General features: G+C 55.6%; 1 protein-coding gene across 4 annotated transcripts in view; it reads right to left on the bottom strand.

The window, feature by feature from the left end:
• PTPRN2 (protein tyrosine phosphatase receptor type N2) overlaps positions 1-24,119 on the bottom strand; it is a 384,695-nt gene that overhangs the window by 48,646 nt on the left and 311,930 nt on the right. For all 4 annotated transcript variants that reach the window (XM_072964044.1, XM_072964045.1, XM_072964046.1 and 1 more), the window contains exon 13: positions 8,271-8,418. In XM_072964044.1, coding sequence (XP_072820145.1) covers positions 8,271-8,418 — 148 coding nt within the window. The remainder of the gene's footprint in view (positions 1-8,270; positions 8,419-24,119) is intronic.

Below are 24,119 nucleotides of genomic sequence, written 5' to 3'. Positions count from 1 at the left end.
GGTCCCCGCTTCTTCAGGAGGAGGCTGACCTGATGATTGGGAAGCTCCCAGCAGCTAAAAAGGCTAGTTTTCCACAAGTTATCAGCAAACAGACACGCGGTGCCACCATGAGCCCGGGAGCAGCTACAGGGCTTTGTCTCTGTGGGAGGAGGCTCCTGGCACTGTGGGTACAGCGGTGCAGCCAGCGCGCCGTCCTTGCTCCCCGAGGCCAGGGTGACTGCGAGCACAGTGTGCGAGGGTTTGCCAGCAGCAAAGCACAGAACAACTGTGCACAGTGAGAGCACAGGCGTCAACCAAGCAAAACCACGCCACCCACACAGTTCCACCCAGAGACCTCGATCAGCCAACCTTGGCTATAAATCTCTGTGCAGGGACCGCATCCCACACGGCAGCTGAGACGGGAAGGCAAGACATGAAGACAGGCGAGAACGCGGCCTCCCAGGGCCCTGGCGGGTGGGCAACTCGCTTTGTTTAAACAAAAGAGCAAAAAAGCCTGTGTTGTCCTGAGCACAATGCTGTCACCAGGAACAATCCTGGTCTCCATCTGTGCTGACCGAGGGTAGACAGAGGGCGAACACAGGTGTCACCTTCAACTGACAGTCACAGCCGCTGACAGGGACCAGGCGCACGGGGAGACTCTGACCTCTGAGGACAAGATGGTTATCCCCCTAGGCCTTGCCAACCAAGATGTTTCTGGGAAAGTAAGGGGAGAAAACTTGGCAGGAACCTTGCCAATTACCTTAGTAGAGATTTACCCGTAGTGAGCAGGTGGGAGGATCCCCAAACACCTCACAGAGCTGACGGCTCACACAGCCCAGAAGGGAAGGGGCCGTGGAAGGTGCCCAGGGGTCTGGGGACGACGTAGCAGGAAGAGGGGGCAGAAACAAGACCTCAGGCGCAGGATTACCTCTGACCAGCCGTGGGGGTGCGGCGCCCGGCGTCCTGCGCAGATGGAAACACGGCCTCGGGCGCCCAGAACAGCAGTGGAAGGTTGATCTTACTGGAAGGAAGGACCTTGGGGAGGGAGGGGGCTGCACCTGGGAGGTGGGTCCTGGCCAGACCCTCACGCCGTCAGGGAGCAGAGGGACGGAGCCTGGGTCAAGACGAAGGAGCCGGGGGGCACGCCCAGAAGCTCCCTGAAGCCCTCGGCGCTGGACACTGCTCCATGGATAAGCCCTCCTCCCAGCAGGTGCCAAAGTATAACCAAAAAGTCCGGTTACACGTTCAGGCCCGGGAGAGGCCTATGGATACAGGCCTGGGTCACTGATGATGCGGTGTGCTGGGCTAGAAGGCAGGCGTGCTGGAAGCGTCTCTGTTCCTTCATTTCCGTCATAAGGTGGCAGCTGACCTTATTCCCAGGGTGGTTTTTCACACAGAACGTTTTCAAACATTTTCATTATCACCTTCCAGTAGTTGTGGCAGAGCTGGGGTGTCGGGGGCAGTGCTCAGCTGCGCTCACACCTCTCGGTGGGAGTCCCCTCCTCCGCAGACGAGTTCCCATGGCTGCTGGAATGAATTTCCATAAACCTACTGTCTTGAGAACCAAATCTCTGACAGTCCCGCCGCTCAGAAGTCTGAAATGAGTCTGGATCTGGGCGCCGGCCGGGCGGGTTCCTCCTGGAGGCTCCGGGGCGAATCGCTTCCTCGCCGTGTCCGCCTCCAGCTGCACCCGTTCCTGGCAGGCCCCCCACCTTCAGCCTGCTTGAGGCCCCTCTCTTCTGCATGTAAGGACCCTGGTGATCACCTCAGGACCGCCTGGAAAACCAAGCTCCTCTTCCTAAGTTCAGGTCAGTTGATGAGCAAACCTTGTTTCATCTGTAACCTCAGCTTCCCATCGTCGCGTAGGAAGTGCATTCACGGATCCCCAGGGTAGAATGTGGCGACTCGGCTTAGAAACAGCACAGCGCCGAGATCAGCACCACGGCTGTGGACAGCGACCGGAAGCCTTGCTGCCGAGAAGGACAGGAGAGGTGGGAAGACAGAGAGAGGGGAGGGGACAGGTGGGAGGGGACGTGGGCGTAACTAAGCACAGCCTCTAATTCTGGTTTTCCTGCTAAAACTTGATACTGTGGAAGTTAAAGCAAGCAAGCGTGTTCCTGGATGTCCAAACTGAATTCTAACAAGGAAAGAACTAAACTGACGGTAACCTTGAGAGAAAAGCAGCCAAACCATCTCGAAGTTCTCAGTTGCCAAGAAGAAGAATGCTGGGCATTTAAGACATAACCAGATGAGAGAACTTTGTTCCGGAGACTCCAGAACGGGCCGAGCCAAAGAGGCGGAAACATGAGAATTCTGCTGACACAGCTGTAGGCATCCTGAGTGAGAGAATGAGAGCGACAGCCCAGGAGACCAGGGCTGTCCACGACTGAAAAGGTCACACACAAAAGACGGAAGGGGATGGACACAGATGGACACAGACTAGGGGCTCACACTGCACAGGACGGTTTCAGAGAGGCTGGCACCCCGAGGGGGATGGTGAAGAGAATGCTTTTTCGAACCAGAAAGGACAGAAAGGAGACAGGTACGGGGTGGACAGACGCTGGCAGGACAGGGGTCACTGGCAGGCTCTAGTTGCAGGAACGGGTTTTACAAGTCCTCTGGGTGCGGCCACAAGAGCGTGCTGCCATGTTCACAGCAGCATCCTGGGGATGCAAAGTCCAGTCGCATAGTGTCCCTAGGCCACTGGGTCTTGGGTGCACGACCAGAAAGGGGGAAACAGCAGGTCTGGAAACCAGGCCGCCAGCTCCCAAGGACCTGGCAAAGGGGCCGGACTCCTGGCTGGACAGCTCGTGAAGACAGAGGGGGCAGTCCCTGGGGGAAGAGGAGCTTCTCAGGAGCAGGTCACGTCGGAAAACCCAGGGGGCCATTTCAGAACTAAAATGGCTAAAGAGACGTGAAATCCAAAATGCAGTTATGAACCCTGACTTCAGCAAAAAACTGCTGTAAGTGATGTAACTGGAATATCTGGGAACAATGGAATATGGACCGGAATTAATGAAAACGGAGAGTTACTGATTTTCTTAGTTACAACAATGGGGACGTAGTTATGCGGGAGAAAGTCTTCATTTTTAGGAGGCATGGGCTAAAGCATTTAGCTGTCACGATGCCTAGAACCCACTTTGAGAAGCCCGGCCAATAAACTAAGCACACGCATACGTCACACAAAAGTGGCAGAACGCTGAGCAGCAGCTGCGGGAGCCTAGCTGGTGGGAACGCAGGCGACCACCAAATTTCCATTTCAACCCGAGTGTTCCCAAACTTCTGTGATAAAAAGTAGGGGGAGAAATCACATCAGGCCAGAAGTCTTGCTTCTTTGCAAAGCGCCCCGGACTGGCCAACAAGGACTCTTCTGGGGGGTCAGGAGGGCAGCAGGGGCGGCCACGTCACCACCTCACGCTCCGGCTCCAGGGCGAGGGTGTGAGGGGGACGCTGCACACGCGGCCTGCGCCGCCTGCTCCCACCCACTTGCCGCACAGCAGAGCTGCCGCCAGCGCCTGGCCCACCAACAGCCACTGGGATGCGCGTCAGCGTGAGGGAGGCCTCGGAAGGCAGCGCCGTATTCATCCTGCTGGAAGTGACTGTAGCAACGGCCTGGAGGCACGTAAACCACGTTTACAAAACGTGCGGATGGGAGAGAGCGGCGGGGGGGGGGGGCTCTTGTGCTGACCAGGAATCGCCCTCGTCTCGTTTCGACAAGGATCCGTTTCTCAGAGGTGGACGCAGAGTTCAGCCCTGCGTGGCGGGAGGCCTGGGGCTGTGCCCTGGGACATGCCCATGGCACAGGGAACGTAAGCCAGACATGCCCACGCGGAGGAGGGAGCATGCCCCCGCCGTGGCCCTTCTGAAGGGCTGTGATCGGCTGCTTGGGGCACGGAAAACTAGTGTCCATCGAGGGGCCCGCTGTCGGCGCCACCCCCAGGTGCCAGTTTCCCAGCGCCCTCTGGGGGCCCTCCAACATGAGTCTCTGGGCAGCGTCGGGACAGAAGCCAGGCTACGTGAGGTCAGGTGTCCTGTGAGCCTAGAGGCGGAGCCTCAAGGAAAGGAGCTGAGGAGGGAACCTGAAGCCTGAGCGGCTGAACCGCGTGGACAGCGCAGCCTCCACCTGCCAGGCAGCCCCTCTGCTCTGGGAGGCGTCGGGGCGGTGCCCACGGAGGGGCGTGAGCCGGCGGCCCGGCCCCGCCCCCGAGGACCTGCGCCCTCAGACGCAGCCTGGCGACTGGGCGCCCTCTGTGCTTCGAGGGCGGCCCCCTGCCCCCTGCCCCACAGACCTCCAGTCTCAGGAGCACGGCTCCCGCCGAGACGTCGTCGTCAAGAAGGAAGCCCTCACAGACCCTGCTGCTGGGACGTCTTCCTTCCAGCACCAGCACACCCAGGCCTCCCCACCCCAGCTGGTTCTGAGGCCGAAGAAAGGAGGAGGAGAACCCGGCCAAGACAGGGCTGCTCCCGACACGTAACCTCCCCGCCCGCTCGTCCTGTCTGCCTGTCAGATCTAGGAGAATCTTCCGTGGCTGACTGCTGCAGGCAGACCAGGTCACGCACACGTGACCAGGCCAGAACATTCACTATGGGGACTCTGCTCAGGGTTGGGGAGAAACTGTAAAGCAAAGCTTTGTTTGGACAGAACTTGTTTCCTGCGTGGTTTAAGGGCAGCACGGCAGTCCTTGTGGGCCCCAAACCCTCCCTCTGCGGATGTCTGGGAACTGGGTTCATTCTCCTGACACGAGAAACCTCAGGTGAGCCCACAAAGCACGTGCGGGGCAGTGTGCGGTCAGCACAGGGGACGTGGGCTCAAACCCCAGTGTCCTCCTCTGTCCAGTGAGGCGGGGTGGCTCCGGGGGGGGGGGTGGAGGGGCAGGCCCGGGGCGCGTGCTCGGCAGTGGCCTGTGATGTGCTCAGCCTGGGGACTGTCCTTTTCTTCGCCTGCAGTGCCACCCGGGCGACCTGGCCCCCAGGAGGAGCCAGTCCGGAGCCAACCCTCCCCCGACCCGGCCCCGTTGGCTGGGCTGTGGTCTTGTCAGCAGCAATGCCCTAAAAAGCCAAACCATGAGAATCAGCATCACCAGATTTCCCTCCGACTCTACGAACCTGCGTCTTCGGATTTACCTGCTCTCCGGTTCCATCTGAGCGTCTCCGTGTCTCTATCTCGTTATTGTAACTCAGAATCAAAAACATTTTTTTGTTTCACATGGCACACCAAAAACAGCATCATATGACTGTTCTTAATTTAAAAAGCATAAGAGAGGAATATTGCATAATTCTTTTAAAAAATGCAAAAAACTTAGAAACCATATTAAATTCTTTGAACTTCTGAGGTATCGCCAGACCCAGCACAGTGCCAGCCAACATCTCATACACGCTACTTGCCTTTGCCTTGGGAAGTAATTCGTCGGTAGCTAGAATCTCCAGGCTGTCAGGAATTGAAAAGTCACTCACCCGGACACTTTAAATTTCCCGCCAACCTGCCTCTGGGATGTCTTCCAGCCTGGCTGGACCTGCCCCAGTGCGGGGAGCAGAGAGACACTTCAGAGGGGCACCAGATGTGCACGGGGCGGAGGAGGCGGGAGGCGGTGGGAGGCGCGGGCCGTGGGGCTGCCCCGGGGTCCAGGCAGATGCCCGGGTGGATGTGGCACGGAAGCCCGGCCACCACTCCCATCTCTGCGGGGAGGACTTGAGGAGAAGCAGGGCCAAGCGAGCTGGTTCCAAGGAGAAGAGCTGGAGGAAGGAAGACCGGGTCCGGTCGGGGTGGGGGCGAGCAGAGATGGCAGGTGCCGGTCAGACCCAGAAACGAGGGCGAGACTACGGCAAAAGGAGCAACTGTGGAGAGAGGACGGCTCCGGGGTTTCCATCCGAGACCCGAGGGTGGCTGAATGACGCCCCTGTCAGAGCAGGGGTGTGGGGGACGGCGCCGTCCATACTGTGGTGTGTCAGGCGCCCGCCCGCTCGGTAAGTCTTCTTCAGTGGCGGAGATGGGCCGTGTGGATGCCCACCATGGTCAACACCCTACGCTCTGTTACAGGCTGTTTCCGCGCGGTCAGGAGTGAACAGCCAGACGGAAGGAAGCAGGTTTTCGGGATGAGGAGGCCCTTCTCCCTGGTGGGTCTGGTGAGACCAACAGGAGTTGACGCACTGCCACCCCCGAGAGCCCGCTCGGAAGGGACGCAGTGTGCAGTGTGACAATGCGACCTCCTTCTCAAAGTGAAGACGGAGGACGAAGGAGGGGTGTGCCTGCAGGAAGTGGACCCATGCGGCCGGATGCTCTGTCTCAGCGGGTGTGGGCCCCACCTTCCTCCTGGGCCTGGGGCTTCTCCCACACGACCGGACAGGCGAGAATCCGGGTCAGGCTCTGGGGTGGAAATGGTGATCGAATGTGGTGGCTTCTTCCTAACTCCTGGCACTAGAGCCCAACAAAGAAAGAGCTTCCTCTTTGGAGCCCTCACTCGGACCCAAGGATGGCAGCCACGAGGTTCTGGTCCAAGGGGAAGTGCCAGGGCTCCCAGGGCTGGAGCCTCGCCCCGAGGCTGCCTTGAGAGGTGGCGCTGCCTAATGGCTGAACACAAGATGTCCTGCGTCACTGAGGTCCTGGCCTGTGGACCTGCTGCTGACACGGCACAGACGGGGCCCGGTGGCCAGCCCGGCTGGAGGGCACGTGGACGGGGATGTGCCACGTTCTGGTTATCGCTGCAGAGGGGTACTCAGGGAAGAGCCTTTGAACCTGAATATTTACAGTTCGGTACCTGACAACCAAGGAAGCCCCCAGGCCCAGGGGACGCGCTCAGCACAGGCTATTTGCCCAAACCACCAATTACTCAGGGTGCAGCTGTCATCACCCACCCACGCCCCGTCTAGAACCTCTGAGGACAGAGGCCAGCTCGGCTCGCTGGATGCCCCAGTGTCCGTCCGCGGCCCTCGGCACACAGCAGGCACTTAGTAAAATCTTAGTCATCGGCTTCTCTTCTCAATGTGAAGCTTGGATGTTGCAACGGCTCCTACTTTTAGAGCTCTTCCGGGAAAACCCCTCAGACGTCACAGAGCTTTCCTGAACGCTGACCACACTGTTAGGGACACTCACACTCACGTGGGTCAAGGTTTTACAAGGGCCTGTAATGCCCAGGCTGGTGTCTACAGCAACACATCAGGGACTCTTTGGCCTTCCTGTCCTGTGAGCCCAGATGGAACTGCTGCCGCTTACCGTGAGGCAGGCAGGGCACCTGCTGCTGCCTCCCACAGGCCAGGAGTACGGCGGGACTGCGCCGTTGGCTGGCACCTGGCTGGCTCCCGCACTGGCCCCGCAGGACCGGGCTGGGCCCGTGACCCCGGGAGCACAGCCCCCACGGTGGGTGCTGGTGCTCCCCGTGAGGCCCAGGTGGCTTTGCTGTGCCCTCGAGAACATCAGCCCGCAAAGTGCGTTCTCTCTTGTTCCCTTACGTTACTAAGAAAGACAGTAACCACCCCCACCCCCACTTACCACCCGTGAAGTCGGCATCTATGTGACACTTTGGTCAGAAGCCCTCAGCTCCCCTCCCGCTCCCGGGGAGGGGTACGCATTCATCACAGCCGGCCTGGCCTGGAACCCGCTGGAACACAGGAGGCCGGTGCATCACTAGCTGGGTGACAGGGGAACCGGAACAGCAGGTCGGCGGGGCGCAGACTCAGCCCGTCTGCCCCTCCGCGGGCCTTTGCTTCTGCGGGTCACTCGTCACCTCAGACACACCACACTGTACGTAAGACCCCAGGTGGCTGGTGTCTTTCTGTGTCTCTGCTTTCTGGTGACGATTCATGGCCCGACAGCAGGTCCCTGGCATCGCTTGCGGGGACACCGGATGGCTGAACGTGGCGGGGGCACCTGCTCACCCAGGGCCTAGAGCATGCGGAGGCCGGCGGCATGGCCTCGTCTGACCCTCGCAGCTTTGAGATTTACGGACGACAGCGAGACCCCAAGTGCAGAGGAGAAGGAGGCTCCCAGGGCACAGACCCCAGCCGCAAGTCACAGAGCAACAGCCAACGCAGGGCCGTCTGCCCGCCCCGCCGCGCAGCTTGGGGGGCAGCCCGCCGGGCCAAAATGGAGACGCGGGTTCTGTGGTTTGAGGCTGCAGGTCCCCCAGGGTGATGTCTTCCTGCTCTTTAAAGTGAGGGCACAGTCGGCCGGCAGGGAGAGCAGACCAGCAGCAGGAGGGGAGGGCAGTCCTGCCGCGTGAGGGCTGGCAGGCGCGGCCCGTGCCCGCCGTGGCGGGCCGCCCTCCCGCGCCCAGGGGCCCGCGGGCGGTACGTACAGGTCAGCACAGCCGGGCAGCGGTTCTTGGGCACGTTCTCCTCCCTCTGGGCCACAAGCGAGCAGCTGGGCTCTGCCTGGTAGGCGCACAGGGCCTCCCACTCCCGCTGCAGCCGGTTCTTGTCCTCCAGGTGGTCCTCCATGTAGGCCTGGAATGCAAGTGCAGAGTCAGGGGCGCCCCAGGGCTGGGGGCAGGATCCCGGACGCTGGGCGGCCAACACAGGGGGCCCACACTTCACCTGCACGGACGAGGTGGGAGCTGGCTGGCACTGGGCCCAGTAAGGAGGGCATGGACTAGCCAGACGCAGCCGGAGCAGCCAAGGCTCCAGCCAGTTCATTGGTTCAGAGATGTTCGTGGCATGGGAACCACGGTGCTGAGCGGGGCCCTGGGAACACTCAGCCATTGTGAAAACAGGCCTCACTCACCGCAGACCAGATTGGATTGACCACCAAGAGCTGGGACAGGAAGTGCGTCCAGCCAGGACCCAGTGAGTTAGCAGGACGGGAGCAGCCAGGGAGGTACGGCGCCACGTGCTGAAGGGTGAGGGAGGGGCAGGCAGGCACACAGGTGTGTCAGGCAGGGCCTGGGGACAGCCAGTGCCAAGGGCACCGGGGCTCTCAAGTCTGTCCGGGGCGTCCGGGCTCTGAGGGATGGGCTGAGGGAGGTTAGGGAGCAGGTCTGCGTCCACCTCTGCGTGGGACATACAGGAGAGCCCTCGTCTCTACATCAGAGACAGAATAAACACAGAAATATGAAACAGCCGGAGCAATGCCACGGAGGAAGGAAACTGAGACTGTGGCCGGCCTGAAAGCACAGGGCCAAACCAAAAGGTGTTCGTGGCCGCAGGCTGGGAAAGCACCTTGGGAAACAGCGTTCTGCATTGCAAGCCTCATTTTCTCATCCTCCCTCTCAGACAGCCACTAGCCTCCGACAGACAGGGCGCCGCAATCACTAGAAATCGGTCACGCATTACGGGGCAGGGGAGCTCAGACCCGCCCCTCCACAGGCGGCCCCGCTCCGTTTCTGTTTACACAGAAGTCACCTTTCTTTCAATTGCCCACTTTTCTCAATCCTCTGGGGCGATGCAGTCCAGACACAGGCTGGCTCTGAGGTGCTGCAAAGCGTTGGCAAACAGAACAGCACAGCAGATACCTGACCCTCGGCCACTCTGACCCTAACTTTCAGGGCACTGTCTGTTGGCAGTGACACTCGGAGAGGCGCACAGGGAGCCAAGGCCTCCAGACGTTCTTCCCACAGAGACTCCCGAGCCAGCCGCAGTGGTCTGTCCACTCGGGAAGTGACTGTGATTTTAAGGAAAACCAGAACCAGACTGGGTGGCTCTACTGCGCTCAGAGGCACAGCAGTCTCATCCTGTGGTGTCGTGTCCACAAAGTAGAACACACACACGCACACGTGCGTGCACACGTGCACACCGGGCTCCAGGCCTCTGGAGCTCAGGCACCCAGTGTTCACACCCTTCCACATCTGCCCCGACCCCTCTGTCACCCAGCTCAGGTCACCCGGGGGCCAGGGCTCCTGCGTTCCCCACCCCCACCCCGGCTCTGGGCCGTCCGCTCACCCGCACCCACCCCAGTGGACACAGAGGCACAGAAAGAAACTCAAGCCAGACAGTCGGGCTGGTGTCCCACACGTCTCAGTGAAGTTTTGACCACAGCTGACTTGAACTGTTTTCTATTATTCACTCAATTAACACCAACTCTATTCATGTTGGTCTGACTGGTTTGTCTATCGGCATGTGTGAGCAGAGCCAGGGCATGGGAGCCGGGGAGGAGCCGCCCTCGGGGAGGCCTGGCCCAGCCGCTGAGGCCCTGCTCCCACAGGTGTGGCTCCGGGAGGCCAGCAGTGGGGCCCCTGCTCCAGTCACTCCGGGAACCAGCAGATGGCTTTTCGCCCAGATGACCGAGACCTGTGACTGTGCACACCTCCTCCGGGCCACACCATGAACCTCAGGAGCTCACCTCCGCTGGGAACAGAAACATAGCAGCTGCTCCAAGGCCCACCCTCCCTGCCAGCTCCTGACCCCGCCACCTCTGCCCACACAGCCCTCGGGTTTCTTCGGGTCGGAAAGACGCAAATTTAAGTGGCACAATCTAGAAAATGTGAACTACAGTCTGCTTTCTTTGGGACAATCATTATGGAATATCTGATGCATGTTTTTTGGGCCAAAGTTACCCTAATAAGGGAGACACTTTTGCCTGGTGTGACACCTAAGTTTGTGCAAACTGACTAGCTTATCTGCAGCCTGAAGTGCGGTGCGTGAGGGTCCCCGGGAAGGAGAGGGCGCTCTGGATGAAGTGCTTCTGCAGTGACTTTTCTCAAGAGTGGTTAACACACAGTTTTACAAATGGATATAAAATGGTTCCTGGCCAAATGATTTTAGATCCTCACTTTTCTTTGGAAAATGTTCTGTTCACAAAATCCATCATGAACGAATGAGCTTCTTTCAATAGAACATGAGGGATTCTAAAATGACGAACCTCGGCGGGTTTAATCTAATCTCATGTTGTCTGCAGGAGGGGCATTAGATGTCACCTTAATTCCTGTAAACGGCAGCTGCTTAAACGCTCACTTTATCTCAGCTCTGGAAGGTGAGATCATGCGCAAGCTCACTGGTGTTCCTGAACGGACGGCAAGAAATAGAAGTGGGGGCTCCGGCAAGCAAGCGGCAGTGTCGGGGGCGGAGACTCTGTTTTCCATTGAGAATTCGGTCACTAAAGACACTCTTGGCTGTATTAACACTGAGATAAAATTCCCACCCTCTCAGCCGTGTTGCTCCAGCAGCCTGCCTCTGCCCGGCTCTGGCCGTCTCGATTCGATCTGTTCTGTGTTTTCCTGTTAATATGTTCGTTCTGGGCGTCACACGAGTGTTGTTCCCACTCGCGTCTTAGGAGCCTTTGCTCTTCACGTTTGTGGATCAGATGCTTTTCTTCTGAGACACGAGAGTGTGTTTCACGTCGTCTGAGGGGAAGCGAGGCCTTGGTCGCGAAAGAAGGTGTTTTAAACAAAACGAAAACTGCCACAGCAACAACGCTAGGCGGCCCCTTCTCTTCAAGGGTGTGGGAACAGGTGCGGCGATCCTGCCCAGACACCACCAGTCCTGGAATAATCAGGGATGTTAACGGGGAATTTAAACACCACGCACATTCCTCCCCCAGACCGTAGGTGTTCAAAAAGCTGACGTCTAAAATCCTTTGTGTGTGTACGTGGGGTGGGTGTGGGGGGGCCGCAGGAGGGCTTAATTAAAAAAAAACTAACTTTTTCTTCCATAACTAGCGCACACAGGAAAGAACAGGAGATGAACGTGTGCAGGATGAAAACAAAGGCCGCTGATAACTCCCCAGACGAGCTAACCGTAAGGCCGCGGTGAAGCCCCCTCTCCCGGCACATACGTGGGCTACTTCCTTTTTTGTTTTTCTGCTCTGAAAATGGCTGCTTAAGCTTTGGATGACTCAGCATGGTAGCATTTTCTTATTTAAGTTGAAAAGCTGCTGACATGAGGCTTGCATCCTACCCACAGGGAAACCAAGGCCTACGGAAGTTAAGCAACGAGCCCCAAGCACCCGCAGCCAGGGCGCCCGTGGCTCGGATCCAGTGTGCACAGTGCGCCAGTGTCATCCTGCCCCCGCACGGCCCCTCTCCCTGCACGGCCCCTTCAGCTCCTCACAGGGCACCCAGGCCTGCATCCCTGGTTACAATACTGCCAGCTTCAAAAGACACCAGCGGTGTCCAGAGCAGCACTGTCCTTTGTCCAAGCTTCATTTCACTAACCTACCACTCTGTCCCAGGGAGACTCCTGTTGCAGCCCTTCCCCCGTCACCGTCGCTCCCTATGCCTCGTTCGCGCTGATCCTCCCGTGATGACTCTGCCCAGACCTCGAGGTCAGTGCAAACACCACCTCCTCCCTCACACCTGCCACCATCTCTATGACCCTCCCTCCCTGTACCACCCCTCCCAGCACCATTATGGAAACGACCCCTCTGTGACACTGACCCCACTCTGCTTCGCGCTACAGCTGTGAATGTCAAGACCTTCCTCTTCTAGTGAGATGACCTGCCCCAGGGTGGGCCCGTGTCTCATCCACTTCGCACACAGTCAGGATTTGTTGAATGATTGCTCGTAACCTGGAAAATTCTACAAGTAGTCTGCAGTACAGGCAAAAATTGTGTGTTGATGACTGGCATTCTAGAAGCTCTGCCTTCAAGTTTTCTGAGGCTTGGAAGAATTGCTCAAGAAAAGCACTGTGAGGGCCTTGGAGCGTGTCATTAAGAATTTCCTGCTGCCTCTCCCTTTCTGAGCTGTCCAAGGAACACCTTTACAATGCGCGTCAAGTAGGGGCCACGTCCTGATGTTCCCGTGACAACCCCAACGGCACAGCAACAGTTCAGAAAGCTCTTCTCCCAGACTCCCCTGCTCATTAGCCTTCAAGTCCAGGTCTGGTGCTGTCTCCCTGAGATCTCCCAGGCCTTCTGTGGACTCCTGTGCCCCCAGTACGCACCTCTCATCTGGGACACAGTATGTGCTGTCACTAGTGAAACGGGCAGGGTGTTTCTAGGACCTGCCTTCCCCATGGGTTCTGAGCTCCTGGGGGTTAGGGACCGTCTTACTCACCTGCGCTGCCCTGCACAGAAGGGAGCCCTGAGACACGCAGAGCAGAGCCCTGGTTACATGCACTGGACAGGAGTCAACACGTGAAGGGGCCACCACGTGCACCCTGGAAACCTCAGCCCCAGGAAGAGCTGGGGCTCAGTGTTGGCTGATTCAATGTGAAGAACTCAGATCAATTACAACAGTGACCCTGGTTCTTTAGGAACATTTGGAAGCATGTCTTTAATCTCGCAGTTTTTCATTACACTCAGCAGTATTAGGGGAGACCGAGGCAGGGGTTCTGAAGAGTCCTGGCTGGGAGGACGCAGCCCTGGTTTCTGCACCCCTGGAATCCGTCAGGGGAACCTGACTGGGGCTGGTTCCTGAGTGGGAAGGTGTCTAGAACATTCCTGAGCTGTGAGCCTTTCCAAGGCCTAGGTTTGACGCACTCACATAAAAGATAACCCCCAGCTCAAACATTTACGGAAAAACGTCCCGAGGTTTCAGAATGTGGGTTTTCCAAGTTTGGAGCCAACGCACACTGGCTGCCACAGACCCCATGGCCTCCGACCACACAGGGCATCTACAACAGGGCCGATGGCGGACCCGCACTTCTGAGTGTCTGGTCCCTTGAGCACAGCATCAGCTTTCTTACTGCATGAGAGACTAACTCAACCTAAGGCTTTCCTCCTTAATCTTATTTCCGACCTTGCACTTCCAGCTCCCCACCTCACACTCCTTTCCTAGCCTACGTGATGGGACGGTTTTTAGGTCACAAGACCCAAGTACCACCAGATGACTTTTCAGGAAATGCTCTCCATGTGTCAGACAAACCAACTGGCTTCCACATTGAACAGAATCATTTTACACAGAATCCCAAACCTTTGGGACAGAAGTGTTGTCGTGGTTAGCAGGCAGAGACGTGCGTCCACAATGGGTTAACGTAGCCCAAATGTTTCCTGCACTGTTTTCTGATCAAACTGTCAACACCTTCAGGTCAAGAGAGTGAGTCCCAGGAACACAGTGCACCTGGAGTGCTCCGGAGTGCAGCAGGGTTTGCTGACGGTCACAGGAGCCGTCTGCACCTTCAGGAGGCGATTGTACCCGTCACTCACGGCGCCTTCATGAGTGCCGAAGGGAGCTTTCGGCCGGGAGGCGACTCTAATAAAATGGACAAGGCGTTGGGCTTAATTTTGAAAGCATTCTTAACAACGTAATAGGCACAAAGTTTGGTCCCCACTCAGCGGCTTTTGGGCCGTGCACTCCTGGGCAGACCACCAAGTCTCGCTGACCCTTGAGTCACTGCGGCCCAGAAACAGGACTCACTTCCAAGGTGGGGCTGAGGGTCGGCTGACTTAATATATGAAACAGACCTCGCGAGCTGTGAGGTACATGCAGATGGAGGCGACGGTCTTTCTCATTAAAGAAACAGGGAATCAGAGAACCTCTCGACACCTCTTCCATGTTCTGTGACTGTGCGGTTCTGGAGACACTGACCGAGACCTAATGAAACACGATGCTGGGAGTGCCCGCCACCAACAGCGGCTTGCGCGCAGGGCTCGAGGGGTGACCGCGGGTGTGCGCTGCTGCACGTGCGGCCAGCGCCACTGCTGCCAGCCAGGAGGTACGGCGACACTGCCGAGCGCAGGGTCCCAGCGCAGCTTCCCAGTCACAGGCAGCGGTCCCTCTGACAGCTCAGTCCCCTCACCGCGTGGGAAAGCCTGGCGGGTGACGTAAGGGTCACGCCCACGCTGCCAGCCGCCGCGCCCCGAGATCAGGGAGGGTCTGGAGCTCGTGCCCACGCCCTCTGGGGGCTTCCTCATCCCTCTTTTAAGACGGGGTCTTTCACGACCAGTCTTGTGACAAAGGTCTGCTGGAAATGCCCGTTTCTGAGACCACATGCAGTGACACTGCTCATCACCGAGGCTGGTTTCTGGTGTCGGGGGAGCACGGATGCCCCCGGTGCTGACTTAGCACCTCAGAGCCTGTCGCCGTCTGGATTGTTTCACAGGCACCGTTATACCAGCTTCAATATCAAGGATCCGTTTCCAGAGTCACCAGGAAAGAATCCCACTCGCTAAAAATCTTCTACTTCCCCGCCGGCCACCGGCGGCCTCTGTGGTCTCCGCGGTGTTGGACCGTGATTACCCCAAGGAGAGCCGAGGGCCCCGGGGGCCCCCCGGCCACCCTCCCTGCGGCAGGTGGCGGCGCTGGCCGCCTCTGAATGCTGGGGTGAGGGGTCCAGGCGCCTGGGAAAGTCCGTTTGGCTCCAGTGACAGATCCCGGCTGCCAGCGTGCTCACCCAGGCCTGCGTGGAGAGGCCGCGAGAGCCCGGGCGGACGACATAGGCTTCGCTCAGCTAAAAGCCACAGAAATGGTGTTATCTGGCGTCTCTCGTCGCTGGCAGTGACGGTCTGGGACGCTGGGAGGGGCAAGACGATGCACTGTCACTAAAGAGAGAAATGAAAACACGCCCTCAGCACCAAGCCCGGCGGCGCGGAGCCGTTGCGCAAGCCCGCAGACGGGGGCGCAGTTGGCGGGATGTCACGCTGCTCACAACATCCAGAATCCACTGCTGTCAGTGCGGCAGGCCCCCGCCCCGGGCCTCTGGGGGCTTCTGCGCAGACAGGAAGCCAGCGGAGACTGTCCCGGGGCGTTCCCTTCACAGCGGTGCTGCCGGGAGCAAGCCTCTGCTGCTGCGCTGAGGGAAGTTCGGTCTGGGGAAGACCTTCATCAGTGTCAGGAGATCTCTGCCTCGGCTCTGTTCTCTGCACGGGCGCCCATTCCAACAACCAGACCTTTTCAGGCAGTGGGAATGCAGCCCACTCACACGCTCTTCCCTCACGGGAGCACCGGAGGTCTGTGTGTTAGAATCAGACGGAGCTGGGGCCGTGCTCCTCAGAGCAGGGAGTGAGCTGTCTCTGCTGCCATTCTGGGGATGACGACCTTTCCCTTTAGAAACAGACGCTGTCACCTGCCTTCAGTAATACACGACAGGGAAATGTTTATGTTAAATGTCTTTGAATTCCCAAAGTGAGCCGTGTAAATTCCAAGCAAAAAAAATGAAAGATGAAAGGAGAAATCAGCAGGGGCACTTGCTTTGGCTGAGCACAGATGGACACACAGACACAGGGAACAGCAAACTGCTTGCTTACAGAAGGTATTTCTGTTGCCCACAGATTGCTGCGTCTGGCATATTTTACACGTTATTTATTAGTGGCGTGCATGAGGCAGGCTAAGACGTTTGCAATGAGAAATTCAGAGTGGTCCGCTCAAACTCCAGGACGGACAGACACGGGTAAATGATCAGAGGGCAGTTTTGCTGTTTCTTAGCTTAGGGAAGAGTTGCTTGACTCGGGAACCACAGGCCACACAACCGTACTCAGACTGCCACCTGACTGCAGTGAAGACTCACGAGAGGAGCGCAGCGTACAGGGAGCCGCCCCCGGGCCGGTGGGTCCTGCACCTGCCCCGCCCCCGGGCTGCAGCCTTGCTGGATCGGCCAGGAACTTCAAACGCAGAGCAGCGATACACAAGCCGTATTTAAAAAGGGAAAAGACGCAGACCCAGAACCGGCCAGCCCGGAGCCCGGCGTCCACAGAGCCGGGCTGGCTTGGGAGACGTAAGCTCAGTCTGGAATCCAGCCTCGGGCTCTGTGTGCACAGCCTGCAGGAGGCGAGCAGGACCAAAGGAGTTAATTAGAATAAATGCAAGGCCATGCATGTGGTCCTTTTCCTGTTATTACATCCTAAATATTGCCTCCGTGGACGTTCGTTTTTGAGGAGGAAGCATTCCCGCACGGGCCTGCAGTAAGCAATTAGCTTCCTTTGTCCTGGCGAAGCGGAAAGCGGTTAAAAACAGATGAAATTATATTCAATCCCTTGTAATGGCCTTTGGTGAAAAAGAATATGGAAAGAAGTGTGTGTGTGTGTGTGTGTGTGTGTGTGTGTGTGTGTGTGTGTGTAGCTGAATGACTATGTTATACACCAGAAATTAACACAACTTTGTGAATCAACTTCAATTAAAAAAAAAAACTAAGTTGGGGAGGGTAGTGCTCAGGGCTAGAGCGTGTGCTTAGCAGGCACGAGGTCCTGGGTTCAATCCCTAGTACCTCCGTTAAAACGAACAGACAAACCTAATTACCCCCCCAAAACAAACCAAACAACAACAACATTTTTAAAAAGTAAAAAAAAATCCTATCAAAAAACCCAGATGGAATTGACCGGCACAAGCATCGCATGTGGGCAGCAGGGCCGGCTTCACCGGTAAGTGTGAGTCGGAGTCATCTCCCTGCAGACCCTTCCCTGGAAGCTTGGTTTCTCAAGCTGGCCCAGGCCGGACCCTGCAGGCCCAGCAGCCTCGGGCGCCGCCCTCACGCGGTCTCAGTGTGACTCCCCCACTCCAGTTCTTTGCCGCATAACCAAGCAGGCTGTGCAGGATAGAGATTTTCAGTAGCTAAAGCAGGGGAGGAGAGTTCAAATGTCCCCAGATACAGAGCCTTAGGGGGAGGCGCAGCTCCCACTCACGTGAGGGGCAGGAGGTAACAGCCGGCGGCGGAGGACTGGGGAAGGACGAGTAAAGCGCACCGCGCAGGTCTGGGGGCCGTGAACCCCGAGTTGTCCGTGTTGTTTAAAATCCTTCTGGTAACTGAAAAATAAAGTCCATGCAAGAACTAGGAAAACAGACAAACACAAGCTCCAACGGAAACGACGTGTCTTTTCAAAGTGCCGCTGGGGGAGCATCCACGCGGACCTGCTCCTGGCTTCTGCGTGGGGCAGAGGCTGGACGAGCCGGGGGAAGAGCCGGCTCTTGGTAAAGTCGTGAGTTAAATGGACGCATAAATTAGTTAAGTCTCGATTCTGTGGAGCGTAACTAACTGGAAGTCTCGGTGAGCGTGTTCTTATTACAATTACGAGCTTCGGCATTCCATGTCTTCCAGAAGAGTCCAGAACTGCAGGAAAGCACACTGACAAAAGAGCGCTTAAACACGGCGCAATGACGTGCAGGGTCCTTCCTGGAGCTGGGGAACCACGAGCCCAGCCGCTGGGACGCGCGTCCAGGGAGGGCCGTGCGGGCGGCTGACGCTCTGAAAGGCCCTGGTGCACTAAACATGTGCTCATCAAGCCTGGCTGTGACCTTCACTGACCTCGACCACAGAAATCTGCAGAAAAGGAAAGTCAGTCTTACGAAGACTTACAACTGAAATCCTGGTAAAAAATAATGAACACATTCTGTTCCAGAAATATTCTAATGAATAAACTTAAAAAATTAGTAATTTTTTGGGGGGGAGGGTAGAGCTAGTGGTAGAGCACATGCTTAGCGTGCGCGAGGTTCTGGGTTCAATTGCTAGTATGTGCATTAAAAAAAACAAGCAAGTAATTTTGTCCTGGGGCAGGGGGAGGGACGAAGTAGGAGTCTGGGATCAGCAGATACACACTACTGTACGTGGAACAGATAAACAACACGGTCCTACTGTGCAGCACAGGGAGCTCTACTCAACACCGTGTAGCGACCTGGAATGGAAAAGAACGTATATACGTGTAAACGAATTACTTTGCTGTGCAGGAAACTAACACAACATTGTAAATCAACTATACCTCAACTAAAAATGTACGTATCATCAAGCCACAAAAGGGAACTCCGTCCTGACCACCTGCTCTTGCCGAACAGGGAGACGCGCATTCTCCCACGTGACTGGCTGGGCACTTACGGGCGACAGTTTCGGGTGTGCGCAGCTGCGGTGACCGGTCTTCTGCCGGAGGATTGCGAGGAGCCAGGTGGTGACAGTAACGAGGACAGTGGGTCCCCGCCTCCTTTCCAGCTGCCGTTTTCAAGCAGCTCGAAGAATTTTAAAGGAACAATTTTATGAACCTTATGTCTTAACATCTTAAAAATCAAGGTTCTGCGAACGTCGGTGACACACAAAGATGAATCCTTATAAACAACGGGAAGTAATTAAGAGAATTACACCCTGTTCCTATGAATGTACAGCTATTAGTATTCAAATTTAAGGCAGACGAGCTTGGCTTGCCGTTATGAGGGAAACCTGGGTTCCTCCTCTGACTGGGAGAGAGATTAGGAGCTGCAGTGTTATTTCAGATTCATGCTCATGTTTTGACGGGTTTCACCATTCACTGATTCATTCATTCATCCACTCACTCACTCATTCACGCAACTACCTTTATTAAATGTATCGTGTGAGCCGGGAATGTTGTCGGTTCTGAGGACCCAGCAGGGAGCCGGTCAGAGCCTCTGTCCTCACGCGGCTGAATCTCCGTCTGGAGACCAGACCACACACAAGTAGATAAATACGGTTGAGAAAGACAACGTCAGACAACCGTAGGGGTGAAAGGACGCAAAACAGCCACGCAGGAGTGGCTGGGGCGGGTGCGGGCTCAGGGAGGGAGGGCCCTCTGAAGAGCTGATTGCTGAAGGGTGGGAGGGGCTGGGGCGCAGAGGACCACGGAGGCATCACAGGAGGAGCACCTGGGGTGAGTGCTGCCGTGGGGGTGGCCTGGCAGCTCCAGATCAGAGAGGAGGCCGGGTGGGCCCGGGGGTGAGGTGGGGCGGCCAGGGGAGGAGTCTGGGGATATTTCCAGAGCAACGGGAAACAGCTGGGGTTGTAAGCAGAGGAGTCACATGATGGTAAAAATGCTCTTAAAAGTTCATGTCGGCCACAGGCTGGGACTGGTCACGCCGGCCGGGCGGTCCCACAGGAGCGCTCAGTACCTGAGCCGGAACCGCAGTGGGAACAGAACTACCAGGGTTAGGTAGAGAGCACACTGGAGGCTTTAAATCTGTTTAATACAGATTCAGCTCATTTCCTCGTCCGACTTGTTTTTTCTTACACGCCTAAAGCTCTGCAAACCTTAGCCAGTCATGGTTTAAACTCAGCCCGCACACGACCATGGTGAGGAGAGATCTGATCTGAGAAACAAGGCCACAGCCCAAATTCACCTGGCGTCAGAAATCCGGGGCACGTGGGAAATGCTCCCTCGGCAGCCCTGACGTTTCTAGCCACCCTCACACCTTTGTTACGCGGACAAAGTGCTCAGATACGGGACGCACTACTTAGTTTTATCTTAGCCGTGCTCCAAGAGCTCACGGAAGACAAGTTTGCCCAAAGGGCCACAGAAAAGCAACAGCCAGTAGCTCAGCACAAACTGAAAAGGTGAAAGTGGTCAACAGCCAAGCTGGCCCGGACCACGCGGACACACTCACACAAGCAAGGCACTGACGGAAATACAGGGCGTCTCCAAACACAAGCACGGCCACGTGGCGGGCGGGCGGTCGTAGTCCTAGGAGCACATCGCCCCCAAAGGTCGGAGGCACCGTCTCAGCTCTTTCGGACCACCTGGGTCCCGGGTACTGAATTTCCACAGCAGTCGTGCCTGGCTCCCAGACGACACAAACACGTTCCGTGAGAGCGTTGCAACCCGGAGTAACCGACGGGGCCAGTGCATTAAGGTACATTCCGACGGAGCCAAGGCGACATCAAGCTTGAGAAGGCCAGAACTCACGGGGGTGGAGGGCACACTGCACCGTGTGCCACCCCCTGCTCGTGCCCCGCAGCACCACGGGGGAGGGGAGCTCAGAACTTCCGGGAGAACCGCCCAGGGCTCAGGTCCCGCCTCTTCCACCCACCCGAGCAGGGCTCAGCACGACCTTAAACCCAGGACATGCACGGGACTTGCCACGGGCCCTAAGAGGGACGTCCCTCCCGGGCCAACCTTCCAGAGCTTCGAAAAATCTGAACGCTGCCTTTCTCCTGCTCCGAGTGACACTGAGCTCTAACCAGATGACGCTATAAACTTGGGATGTTCATCTGTGCCTTCGGCTCCGTGGGAAAAACCAAGACAAAGAGACGTGCTTTCAGGCACTCCCAATAACCAACTGGGTCTGGTGCAGAGCCCGGCACATCCCAGATGGCCAGACGTCGTCTGTGGGATGGACGAGGGGAGCCCGGTCCGGAGTATGTGCCCCGGCTCCGCTGCCTCTGACTCGGCCCCCGCACCGAGGCTGGAGCTGCCCGCCGGACACATGGGCGTGCGTGACCACCAGCATCACTCTGGAGACCACAGTGGGAGACACTGAGACGCGGCGGCCTCGCCAATGAGATCTTTTTGGAAAAATGGGTATCAGTGCTTCGTTTTACAGTTCTCTTCAACAGTATTTACTTTTCCACAATCTTAAATCAAATAAACACTGAGAAGGGGGAAAGGCAGACCTCTGTGCTATCAAACAGACTTTAACCCTTTGTAGAATGTTCTCCTATAGTTTAATCTTTTTCAGCCTCACTTCTTTCCTCTGGCTAGCTGACCGACTCTCACCTGCGCCGGCATGTTTGGGAATATTGCACAATCGGTTCCTGGAACACACGAGCAGCTCTGGAGCCTATAAAATATTCATTCACTCTCAAAAATATTTGCACCCTGCTGTCAAACATGGACAAATTCACGTGGAGTATCAGAAAATGGCCATTTTTTAATGGCAAATGCCTCCCTCAAACCTCTCTTTCCACTAAAACATTTTCCTCAAAATTATTTTCCTAAGAAAGATTAACAATTTCAACATTAGCTGCTAATCCCCTTTCATTTAAAACTCTGCTGATAAAATTCTTTGCTTGTCATTCAAATAGTAAGTAATAATTATAGATTTGAGGCTTCCATCTCTGGATTCATTAAGGGTAAATTGCATGGAAGTCTGACGCATAAGGCGGCTTTGATACATCTCGAAATGCAATTTCCATAGCTTCCCTTGGCTATGTACAATTAATTATACAGCTAATAAGGGAAATATGTTAATGAAAGAAACATTATTCATCCAGACCACCTGCCTTTACCAAATATCTTTTGTGTGTTTCTCTTCTTTTTGTACTTTTGGTCTATAGACAGTAAAAAGGAAAAAAAACCCCTCACAATTGACAATGCAGTGATTTTCAACATCAGTCTGCCAGTCAGCTTCTACTTCAATTAACACAAGTTGAAAGAAAAATTAATTCAACTTTATGACATTTCTACTAATTTCTGCCCTTTAAAATTTTAAAATATCTACCCTTGGCATTTTAAACTCCTGAAATAGCTGCTTATCAAACAAAGAATTACTATTAAATTGTCTTATTTCTACCAGTGACACACCCATCTTCATAGATAAATGGAAAACACTGGAAAACTTAGAAGAAACAGCGAGAAAGATGGAGAGATAAACCCCATCATTCTAAATAAAATCTCCTCACTCATTTCTCATTCGTTTAAAGCCTCTGTGTTTAACAACAATTACATCCTCTCATTTTCTGGAAAAATCAAAGTTTGATTAGACGGTTTAGTGCAGAAACCAATGTTAACCTTTACAAAGAAAGTTAGTGTGTCTGAGGCCTTAACGTGGAAGAGAAACCAAACAGTTTAACAAGAAGAGTAAGCCGCCTGCAGAAAGCTACGTTTCTATTTCCTTGTCATGAATACGCAGACCACGTGAAGGAGTGCACTTGCAAACGTTCACCTTACAACAAATTCTTATTAATATGAATCAGTACAAGTCTTCACTAATGAGAAAGTAAGAACTTGACTCCAGCCGCAGCGATGCCTCTTTGGCATATGAAAAATACTTCCAACCATGAGTTATTCAGAAATTCCATTAATGTTCAAAACGCAACAGAAACCAACCTTGGATTCCAGAGTTGACAGGAAAGGAATCAGAGGAAAAAAGAGTCATGACGATGCAGTTCTAAGACAACCAACCCTGGAAGACGTTCTGATACAGTAACAAATGCTCAGAGGAAACAGAAGCTCCAAGTGTCCCCACCGCCTCTGCCACGGGGGGTGGGCGCCCAGATGGGGAGTTGTGCGATGCAGAAGTCAACGACACCTTCGCTGGTGTTCAGAGAGTCGGGCAGTGCTGGCTTAAGAGCTTCTTCAAAAGCAGTTGTGAATAACGTTTCTGTACGTGCACCTGCAGATCCTGCGTGTAGAGGGCCATCCATGCACCCCTCCCCAACTCGACGGCTACCTACAAAACGCAATGGCCTATTCCAGGGCACGATCATGGGAGCAGACTCTAAGACCCAACGCTTCACTACCACCAACCGACGTGAAACGGCCCAGAGGAGACAATTTTCACTCGAGAGATGACGACAGCCACTTAACAGGGAAACCTTTCAGGAAGAGGCAGGAGGAGGGAGGGTTGCCTGGCAACACGCAGACCGCATCTCGTGCATCGTAAAGCAGGAGGGCTTTTCTTAGCAGCAGCCTTTCTTGTTCTGTACCAATGATGTCCTCATTACGATTTTCTGATGAAGTTTTTAGGGAGAATAAAGAATTCTGGATGGTGCAGTAAAGGTTACCTAGGCAAGCAACACAGACGTGAATTTTCTCTCCTATACCCAGATGGGAAATGCTGGGTTCTGCATCCATTATTAGAAGATATTTGCAGAAGTTCTCGAAGTGCTCATTGGAAGGAGAATGTCTGGTTTTTAATTTCCCAAAACCAACAGGCTTCGCGCTCATGAGCAATAACACAAGAATGGAGGAACAGACATGGTACCACTGTTGAGAAGGTTCACCCGAGACTCACAAAGCTACCTTCATCTTCTCACCAACTCCACTTGCAAGGAGGGAACGAAGCCTAGACGTCTCCTCTCTCTCCCCCAACCCTCCAACCAGCACTGAAATAGCTTAAGTTCAGTGAAGAAAAAGGAGGAATGAACAATTCCAGAGGCAGTCACAGGAGCCACGAGTTGGCCGACGGACGTTCTTTATTCGATCGCTTGGAAGTGAGGAGCTCGAAGCAGAAGAGAGAAGAGTGTTGATCTTTCAAAAGTCATTTTCACTTTTTAGGGTGAAAAGTTAGAGATAAGACCGTCAAGTGTGTTTTTCAGCTTTTCCTAGTTCAGCTGCCAATCGTGCTGTGCACGGCCCCAACCCCACGCCCACGGCGCTCCAGGTTTGACGGGTGAAGAGGGAGGATGATCAGATGTCAGCCTTCCTGCTCTTCTGCTCCAGCACAACCCAGATGCGGAGCCTGGAGCCCGCGCCTCCAGACGGCTGCCTTCATCACTGCAACACACGTGCCAGCTGGAATTTCTTCATGCCGCCCGCTGTTCGCATTTAGGGTCCACCCACCTGCCCACCTGCCTGCTGACCGAGGCACCTGTCAGTGCACATCCACAGCTGGCTCCTTTCGGACACGCAGGTGTGCAGGCACTTCCTGAAGCAAGGTGCCCCCTTGGCCCGTGTCCCGAGAGGGCAG

This window comes from Vicugna pacos, chromosome 7, assembly GCF_048564905.1.
Source record: "Vicugna pacos chromosome 7, VicPac4, whole genome shotgun sequence".
Classification (NCBI taxonomy): domain Eukaryota; kingdom Metazoa; phylum Chordata; class Mammalia; order Artiodactyla; family Camelidae; genus Vicugna; species Vicugna pacos.
This window is presented reverse-complemented; position numbering and strand designations above follow the sequence as displayed.